Below are 10350 nucleotides of genomic sequence, written 5' to 3' on the forward strand. Positions count from 1 at the left end.
CAACAAACCCTCCGCACTCAGCCCCTCCCCCTAACACAGCCCACCCCGACACCCCACAAACCCTCCGCACTCAGCCCCTCCCCCTAACACAGCCCACCCCGACACCCCACAAACCCCTCCGCACTCAGCCCCTCCCCCTAACACAGCCCACCCCGACACCCCACAACATCCCAAACACCGCTCCCTACACCCCAATCAGCCCCTCCCCCACATCCCAATCAGCCCCCTCCCCCACATCAAAATCAGCCCCTCCCCCTACACCCCAATCAGCCCCTCCCCTGCACCCCAATCAGCCCCTCCCCCTACACCCCAATCAGCCCCTCCCTGAACACAGAACCTCCCCAACACGTGACTCAGCCCCTCCCTGACACTCACAGCCACTCCCCCCCCCCGAGGTGCCCTCACCGCTCGCTTGGCCTCACAGGAGCCCACACAGGCCTCGGTGATCTCCTTGTAGTACAGCTGCTGCTCCACTGACAGCTCGTGGGTGGTCCTTGGCTTCAGCTTCAGGACCCCGCCCTCCAGCAGCGACTTCTTCTTTTCTTTCCCTGAGACACAGCATCGTCACACCCCAAACAATACAGCGCCCCTCGCCCGGGGGTGTCCCGGAGAGCTTCACCGTGGGGCAGCTCGACACTGAGCCGAGGGGAGTGGGGGGGTGACCGTCGGCGCGGTCAAATAGGAAGGTCTTCGTTCACGACCTAAAGATGGGGTAGGAAGGGGCAAGGCGGAGGGAGGGATAAAGGGTGAGAGTGACAAGAATTTCGGGGAGTAGTGGCTGATAGCGGGCCGCCAATGGTGGATCGGAGGGGACGAGGGGCGTGCAGAAGGCCGGAGCCAGTTGAGCGGAGGCAGTTAGTTGGATGATAAGCAGGTTGGAGGGATACAGAGGTGCCGAGGGCATGAAGGGATCTGAAAACGAGACCGAGGATCTTCAAATTGATCTCAAGCCGAGCCTAGAGCTCACAGCCCGGCCCATCAGCAGGGACTGGAAGGGCCGACCAGTCACTGGGGGTCAGGGAATCCTCCCCCTCAGCTCCTGGTAACCCCACAGCCAAAGCCCCAACTAACTAACTAACTAACGGGGAGGGGGGTCCTCGCTGGACAAGCAGCGGGAAAGCTCGGCCACACAGCGCTCTCTCTCTCTCTCTCTCTCTCTCTCTCGATGGCTGAGCTGTGTGTGGGTTTAGTTGGTTAGACCCCAACAGTTACCCCCCAACACACTCTGGGTTCCCCGCAAAGCCTTGGCTCTCGCCAACCTGCGCCTAATACTCTCCGGAATTAGGTAATCGGGGGGCGTCCCTCCAGGGAGAGAGAGAGAGGGAGAGAGTGCAGTCCATTCCCGCAATCTATCTTTGGGATTTCCAGGTGTAGGGAAAACGTGGAATTCTCAGCCCAGTTTGGTGACTCTTAAGCAACGATGACGGGTTTCCACGTGAGTCAATTCACCCACTGGGCAAAAATAAAAAATACACCAACACAGTGATGCCCTCTGACCTTTATCCACAGCTCCTGCTCCTTGCCCTTTGACCTTGGCTTGACCATCCTCCTCCTGTCCGGGTTTGATGACCTTCAGGGGCTCCGTAGACTCGAGTTTCTGCTGTTCTTTGGGAGCTGAATGTGGGCCAGAGAGAGCGTTCAGTAACCGCAGAACAACTGACAGCACCTCCACTCCCTTTACAGCCCCTTTACAGCAATAACAATAATAATCCTTGCATTTGATACAGCCCCTTATCACATCGTTGAGACGTCTCAAAGCGCTTCACAGTGCAGTGTAGTTACTGTATATTTTGTGGGCGAAACCACAGCAACCAATTGCGCACAGCAGTGTCCCACAAACAGTCATGGTTTGAGTCACTAAATTATTATTTCTTTTTATCACCATGACATGCTGAGTGCTCAGTCATTGTACCGAGACAGCAATGAAGGTCGTCGGAGGAATGTGGAGCAGAATTATCTGAGGAGTCATTGCTGGGTTCTTGCTTTTTAATTAATTAAAATTAAAAAAAGGTTCCTACTTACTGCTGAATAAACAGGCGTGTGTGTGGATAAGGCAACTTGCCCAACGTTTCGCCCTGATCTGCCCAGGAATCGAACCCGGGTCCTCTCGCTTGTGAGGCAAGTGCTCTCACCGTTGATCTGCAGGACTCCACGTGTGTGTATTTACTCACAGAAAAGCTTGTGTGTGTATGTACACAGAAGCGGGGACATACATGCACGTGACGACACAGGGAAAGGGAGGTAAACTCAAGACTAATCTGCGTAAACACTACTGCAGTGAGCGAGTAGTAAACATATGGAACAGGCTCCCTCGGGAGATACTGGAAGCAGAAAGTGGATTTTTTCAAAAGCAAATGAGATAGATTTCTGTTAGGAAATAATATCTGGGGCATACACAGGATATAGTTTGGGACACGCCACGGCAAGCCAGGATGGTGGAAGGCCAACTAGATGGACCTTGGTCTTCTTTCGCCAGCAAATTCTTATGTTTTTTTTATGAGCGTATGCACTATTTAATTGGTCTGGGATTCACACAGGAGCCCGACACAGTTCACACACCCACCCACACACACACCCACACACACACCCACACACCCACCCGCACACATCACCTGCAACCTTACCTGGCGGTGGGTTCTCTGGAATGGCGGGCTGCACTCCTTCAATGCTTAACCAATGGGCTGTAACAGATGACAGTTTTCTTTTGCAAACATTGCCATTTACACTGTACACCGCGCTCAGTGCCCGACCTCCCTGAGCTCCACTGCCCCCCTCCCACCGTCATTCCCATGGCTGGGATTCCCTGTGGGCCGCCCTGCTGTCCTGGGAGGATTGACGGTCCAGACTTGGTTTAAGGTCCCAACCAGTGTCTCCTTAAGTTTTCCCCACTGCGGATCCCTCCCCCACACGTATCCCCTAGCCTTCCCCCACCTTCATAACCCCCCCCCCACCCCACTCCCGTGGTCTCCTCCCCTCACATCCGTGGTGCCTTCCCCCGTCTCCCTCCCCCCTCTCACCTTTCAGACAGACGTCGAGAGGCACCCGGGGGAGGGGGGTGTTGATGATGTCACTCAGGTCTACCTCTTTCTCCTCATAGAAGTAGAGCTCGCGGCCCCCCCCACTGGCATAGCGGAACGGGATAAACTCCTGCGCGTGGAACCCGTACAGCGGCTGCCAGACAGTGAGAGCGACACGTTAAACCCCAGCCCAGCCCAGCGAGGGAGAGCAGCCAGACCCCCACAGCACTGCCCTCTACATCTCCTTGTGAGCAATGTGAGAGGCACAGCATTTGATATCGCACCTTATCACGTCATCGAGAGTCTCGTAGCGCTTCACAGAACACATTGTAAAGCGTAGTGACTGTGTTCTTTGTGGGGAAACGCGGCAGCCGGTTTGTCAGGTTCTCCCACAAGTAGCTATGGATTGAGCATTATCTGGGGGGGGGGGAATTGTTGGCCGAGAGAGAGAGAGAGAGAGAGAGAGAGAGAGAGAAAAACTCCCCTCTCTTTTGGAATAGCGTCACGGAAGACCTTTAACATCCACCTGAACAGGCAGACGGAGAATGAGGTTTAACGTCTCATCCAAAGGCCGGCCTCTCCGATGATGCAGAAACCCCAGCGAGGCTGCCTCAATTGATCCCCTTTCCCCCAACAAAGCCGGTGAGCTGGACTGCGGAGGGGGGGGGAGGTGATTACAAAGCGCTGTTCAGCACCTCCACATTTTTCAGTTTGAGAGCGTAGTCGATGTCCACTGTGCTCAGCCTTTTCCTCTTCCCGTGGTGCATAAACTTCAGGGCATCCTGCGGGCAAACAGCCTCATCAGCCTCCGCAAGAGCATCAAACACACAGCCAACATACACACAGCCCCCACCTCCACACGCAGCTAACATACACAGCCCCCGCCTCCACACACACAGCCCCCGCCTCCACACACAGTCAACATACACAGCCCCCGCCTCCACACAGTCAACATACACAGCCCCCGCCTCCACACACACAGCCCCCGCCTCCACACACAGTCAACATACACAGCCCCACCTCCACACGCAGCTAACATACACAGCCCCCGCCTCCACACACACACCCCCCACCTCCACACACAGCCAACATACACACAGCCCCCACCTCCACACACAGCCAACATACACAGCCCCCACCTCCACACACAGCCAACATACACAGCCCCCACCTCCACACACAGCCAACATACACACAGCCCCCACTTCCACACGCAGCTAACATACACAGCCCCCGCCTCCACACACACAGCCCCCGCCTCCACACACAGTCAACATACACACAGCCTCCACCTCCACACACACAGCCAACATACACAGCCCCCGCCTCCACACACAGCCAACATACACACAGCCTCCACCTCCACACACAACCAACATACATACAGCCCCCACCTCCACACACACAGCCAACATACAACAACAACAACAAGATTCCATTTATAGAGCGCCTTTCACGTCGGGAGGACGTCCCAAAGCATTGGATAGTTGGGTCAGGACCCGAGTATTGGGGGGGAAATGGTCAGGGGGAGGGAGCAAGGAGGGGGGAGATGGTGAGGGTGAGGGGAGGGAAGGGAGGGGGCGAGGAGGGGGGTAGAGAGTCGAGAGCGGTGCTGAAGGCTGAAGGTCAAAGAGAAAGGCCTTGAGACCGCCTTGAAGGAGGAAAGGGAGGAAGCGCGAAGGCACTGGGGATGGAGTTCCAGAGCCTCGGGGCTGAGAGGCTGAAGGCCACCGATGGTCGGGCGGTTGGGGCGGGGGGGGGCCGACCGGAGCCGGAGGACGGAGGGTACGGGGGTACGTGGGGGGATAGTAGGTCGAAGAGGGAGGAGGAAGCGAGGCCGGGAATGGCCGTGTAGGTGAGGATGAGGAGCTTGAATTCAACATACACACAGCCCCCACCTCCACACACACAGCCCCCACCTCCACACACACAGCTAACATACACACAGCCCCCACCTCCACACAGCCAACATACACACAGCCCCCACCTCCACACACACAGCCCCCACCTCCACACACACAGCTAACATACACACAGCCCCCACCTTCACACACACAGCCCCCACCCACACACACAGCTAACATACACACAGCCCCCACCTCCACACAGCCAACATACACACAGCCCCCACCTCCACACAGCCCCCACCTCCACACGCACAACCAACATACACACAGCCCCCACCTTACACACACACAGCGGAGGGGCGCAGACTGTGTGAGTTTGTGTAGTGTCGGACTGTGTGTGTATGTTGTGTATGCAGTGTGTGTATGTACAGTGTGCGTATGACGTGTGTGTAAAAGTAACTGAGGTGACATACATAGTTTACTACTCGGATGAAATCCATTTCAGTGTAAACCTGCCCTGCTATACATATATATGTTGGATGTATTATAAGTGTTTTAATATCTGTTAACAGAATATATATATATAGAGGGAAAGATTTTGTTATAGCAAAGTTTTTTTATTTTCAGGGATTATTACCTCCAGGAAGATTCCAAGCTGAACCTGGGTTTCAGTCCATTGGCAAACTGGCTCCCTGAAAGGCTTTGCGATTTTAAGGTAAAATGGGGACAGGATTTCAGCATTCCTCTCCACATTAAAACCTTTGGTCGGGGCTTAAATACCGTAGCTGCCGGTCATCAGGGAGGGCAGGTTCTTGGTGATTATTTTGTGGTCTGCTCTGTCACTCACCCAGCTGTTGGGCTCTGGGATACGAAGTCTCGAGACCCGATCGCAATTTTACACAGCGGCCCCTCACTCAAGCCAGGGTCCCAGAGTGGTGGAGCATGACTCCGAGCCGCGGGACCATAAGGCGAGGGCAAGGCGGAGCGAGAGATAGAGGGAGAGTGCGACAGCTGAAAGCACAGTCACCGATAGTGGAGCGAAGGGGACAAGGGACGAACAGGAGGTGGGAGCCAGTCGAGTGGAGGCAGCGGGTTGGGGGATAAGCAGGTCACCGAGGTTGGAAGGTGCCAGGGCATGAAAAGATTTGAAGACAAGTGTGGGGACCGTCAAACAACCAGTGCAGCCCAACCCTGGGAACAACAGCGACAACTTGCATTTACACCGCACCCTTCATGCAGGTTAGTGCCATGGAGTGCCTGACAGCGGTGGAGTCCGACTCCGAGCCGGGGGGAGAGGGAGGTGACCCGTAAGCACCTGTAGGCCTTAAGCACAGGTACCGTGGGGTACTTTGTGAGCTGGTGTGATTACCTGAGCCAGCTCCTTTATACGGTAGCTGACCTCCTCAGTCAGACTCTGACAGGAATCCTCAGAGAGCTGGGCGATCCCAATCGACTCAGCGATGGCTTTCATGGACTCCGTGGGCAGCAGAGTGTTGCTGATCTTCATCTTCTTTTCCTCAGCCATAGCAGCCTTCCATCATAGTCTGTGAGCACATCACACAACACACATCACCATTAACCACAACAATAATAAACCTGACATTACATGCAGCGCCTTATCGTGTCGTTGAGCTCAAAGCGCTTCATACGGTACACTGCAAAGTGTAGTGACTGTGTATTTTGCGTATAGCAGTGTCTCACAAATAGTTGTGGATTGAATCACAATTTTTTTTTATATGAAGGGATTATTACCTCCAGGAAGCAAGCCGCTCACTGAAGAGCCAGGTGTGGGCCGCTGAACGCACCTGCCTCAAATCTGGCCTAACGTTCCACCGGCAAATCTAGCCGGACCTCCTCAAAATCTACCGCTCCACTCCAGCCTCAGATAATCCTGGAGGCGATGAACAACCCCAGGCTTCTGTTCTCTACCACATCCTGACCCCTCCGTCCCCCCCAACACCCCACGCAGGTCATCTCCTCCAACCTTCACTGTGAGGAGATGCTGGATTTCCTTGAATCCAAAATCAAGGGAATCCGCTCCGCGGTCACTCACCCTCCAACTTCCACCCAACCTCCACCCCTTCCATCCCACACTCCGACTCCCACCCACCCCCCACCCCCTCCCTCCCACACTCCGACTCCTACCCATCCTCCCCTACACACTTTCGTACCCGGTTCCCCACCCTCTGTCACCAATCTCATCCTATCCCTGAAACCCACCACCTGCTCCCTGGACCCCATCCCCACTCCACATCTCTCAGCTTCACCTCCTTGTCCCACTTCTCACACACATCGTCAACCTGTCCCTCTCCTGTGGCTCTGTTCCCATTCCCCTAAAAACTGCCACCATCACTCCCACCTTGAAAAACCCCTCCCTTGATCATCGCAGCTATCAATCTCCGGCCCATCCCCAACCTCCCCTTCCTGTCCAAGGTCCTGGAACGAGTTGTGGCCTCACAGCTGCGCTCTTTCCTCTCCACCCACTCATTATTCGAACCCCTTCAGTCGGGTTTCGGTGCTGCCCATAGCACAGAAGCTGCCCTCTGGTCAAGGTCACCAATGCCATCCTGACCATCTGTGACCAGGGCTCCCTCTGCCTCCTCGTCCTCCTCGACCTATCGGCAGCATATCGACCTCGACCATTTCCCCCCTCCTCGCTCCCTCCCTTCCCTCCCCTCACCCTGACCATCTCCCCCCTCGATACGGTCGACCACACTATCCTCCTCCACCGCTTGTCCTCCCACCTCAACCTTCAAGGCTCTGTCCTTGAGTGGTTTAGGTCGTACCTCTCCCACCGTCTTCACTTTGTCTCCACGAATGGTTTTTCCTCCCCCCCCGCACTGTCTCGTGCGGTGTCCCTCAGGGCTCTGTCCTCGGTCCCCTCCTCTTCACCCTCTATATGCTCCCCCTGTGGTGACATCACCCAACTCTACCTTTCCTCCTCTACCCTCAACCCCACGACCCCCGATGTCCTGACAGCTGTCTGTCCGACATCGAGTCCCGGACGAGAGACAACTTTCTTCAGCTCAACGTGCGCAAAACTGAGGCCCTCCACATTGGCTCACGTCAGCGCCTCCGCACCTCAGGCACTGACACCATCAGCTCCGCACTCTCCACCTCTCAAAGCCATCAGGAACCTCGGGGTTCCCCTCGACCCTGAGCCGTCCTTTCTCCCTCATATCCGCACCACAACCGGCACCGCCTTCCATCACCTCCGGAACATGGCCGGACTACGGCACTACCTCACCCCTCACGCGGCTGAAACTCTGGGACTCTCTCCTCGTCGGCCTTCCCGGCCCTCCCTCCACACTGCAGCTCATCCAGAACTCTGCAGCTCCTGTACTGTCCCTCACCACATCACTCCCACCCTCACCCTCGCTCCCACCCTCGCCCTCACTCCCACCCTCGCCCTCACTTCCACCCTCGCCCTCAACAACACCCTCACCCTCACTCCCACCCTCGCTCGCCTCCACTGGCTCCCCATCCCCAGAGGATCCAATTCAAGATCCTCATCCTCACCGAGGCCATTCCCGGCGTCGCTCCCTCCTCCCTCTCTGACCTACTAACCCCCTACCTACCCCCCATACCCTCCATCCCTCTGGCTCCGGTCTGCCCCAAACCCTCCGCCCCAACCCCCCGACCATCGGTGGCCTTCAGCCTCTCAGCCCCCAGGCTCTGGAACTCCATCCCCAGTGCCTTCGCCGCTTCCTCCCTTTCCTCCTTCAAGGCCGGTCTCAAGACCTTTCTCTTTGACCGTACCGTCAGCTCCACTCCCTCCTCGCTCCCTCCCTTCCCTCCCCTCACCCTGACCATTTCCCCCCTCCTCGCTCCCTCCCTTCCCTCCCCTCACCCTGACCATTTCCCCCCTCCTCGCTCCCTCCCTCCCCGCACCCTGACCATTCCCCCCTCCTCGCTCCCTCCCTTCCCTCCCCTCACCCTGACCATCTCCCCCTCCTCGCTCCCTCCGTTCCCTCCCCTCACCCTGACCATCTCCCCCCTCCTCGCTCCCTCCCTTCCCTCCCCTCACCCTGACCATCTCCCCCTCCTCGCTCCCTCCCCCCCCTCACCCTGACCATCCCCCCCTCTCGCTCCCTCCCTTCCCTCCCCTCACCCTGACCATCTCCCCCCTCCTCGCTCCCTCCCTCCCCTCCCCTCACCCTGACCATCTCCCCCCTCCTCGCTCCCTCCCTTCCCTCCCCTCACCCTGACCATCCCCCCCTCCTCGCTCCCTCCCTTCCCTCCCCTCACCCTGATCATTTCTCCCCACTGCTCGGGTCCCGTCCCAACTGTACAGCGCCTTGGGACGTCCTCCTGACATGAAAGGCGCTCTATAAATGCAATCTTGTTGTTGTTGTTATCAATCGCCTAACAACCAGGTTTCTACGTACTGTGAGCTAAACAGAGGCGTGTAGTAGAGTAAGGAAACTTGCAGATTATTTCGCTCCATCCGGGAATCGAACCCAGGCCTCTCCCCAGCACTGACACTATAGTCGTACTTGTCCCCTACACCATTGGTGACAGTGCCTTCAGCCACTTGGCTCCAAAAGTCTGGAGGAGGTGTATATGGGGTGTGTGTGAATATGGGGTGTGTGTACATATGGGTCGTATATGTATATGGGGATGTGCGTGTATATGGGGTGTGTGTGTACATGGGGGTGTGTGTATGGGGGATGTGTATGGGGGCGTGTATGGGAGGGGTGTGTATGGGGGGTTGTGTTTGGGGGGGTGTATGGTGTGAGTATGGGGGGGGTGTGTATGGTGTGTGTATGGGGTGTGTATGGTGTGTGTGGGTGTGTATGGGGGGGTGTGTGGGGGGGGTGTGGGGGGGTGTATGGTGTGTGTGTGGGGTGTGTGTGTGTGGGTGTGTGTGGGGGTGGGGGTGTATGGGGTGTGTGTGTGGGGGTGTGTGTGGGGCGGTGTGGGGGTGTGTGTGTGTGTGGGGTGTGTGTGTGGGTGTGTGTGTGTGTGGGGGGAGGAGATGACAGAGGCCTGTGTGAGCGCGGGGCCCGGTGTCAGCACGTACCGCGGGTGGGGCTCCGGTCCCCGCTGTGTCGGGCGGGTGGGCGATGGCTCCTCTCTCTCTCTCTCTCTGGCGGCCGTTGCTCTCGCGCCGCCCGCCGCCTCCGGCACGTGACCCCGGTCCTCACCACGTGACCCCAGTCCCAGGCTCGGCGCCTCTTCGGCACGTGACTCGCGTCTCACTGCGCGACTCCGCCCCCTCTGCCCCTCGGTCACGTGATCAGCTCCGCCGGACCCCGCCCCCTCTGCCCATTGGGCACGTGATCAGCTCCACCGGGCCCCGCCCCCTCGGGCACGCGATCAGCTCCGCCGGGCCCCGCCCCACTTTCGCTCGGGCACGTGACCACGCCGCAAAAGCTTAACCCGTTCAGCCCCAGTGTGTGGCTGAGCAACAAAATGACATGTGTGTATAGCGCCTTTCACGTCGGGAGGGCGTCCCAAGGCGCTGCACAGCAACAACTTGCACT

The 10350-nt window shown here is 57.4% G+C and overlaps 2 protein-coding genes across 2 annotated transcripts in view; one reads left to right on the plus strand and one right to left on the minus strand.

Moving 5' to 3' along the window:
• Positions 1–10087, minus strand: part of LOC121851463 (transcription initiation factor TFIID subunit 6-like) — a 12551-nt gene extending 2464 nt beyond the window's left edge. Inside the window, exons 1-7 of the mRNA XM_042345316.1 lie at positions 9888–10087; positions 6234–6408; positions 3713–3799; positions 3018–3171; positions 2625–2681; positions 1498–1614; positions 406–548 (exon numbers count right to left, since the gene is read on the minus strand). Coding sequence (XP_042201250.1) covers positions 406–548; positions 1498–1614; positions 2625–2681; positions 3018–3171; positions 3713–3799; positions 6234–6389 — 714 coding nt within the window. The 5' untranslated portion in view covers positions 6390–6408; positions 9888–10087. The remainder of the gene's footprint in view (positions 1–405; positions 549–1497; positions 1615–2624; positions 2682–3017; positions 3172–3712; positions 3800–6233; positions 6409–9887) is intronic.
• LOC103190958 (fibroin heavy chain-like) overlaps positions 1–10350 on the plus strand; it is a 108720-nt gene that overhangs the window by 16163 nt on the left and 82207 nt on the right. The window lies entirely within an intron of this gene.

Source organism: Callorhinchus milii, unplaced genomic scaffold (genome assembly GCF_018977255.1).
Source record: "Callorhinchus milii isolate IMCB2004 unplaced genomic scaffold, IMCB_Cmil_1.0 Scaffold41, whole genome shotgun sequence".
NCBI classification, from domain to species: domain Eukaryota; kingdom Metazoa; phylum Chordata; class Chondrichthyes; order Chimaeriformes; family Callorhinchidae; genus Callorhinchus; species Callorhinchus milii.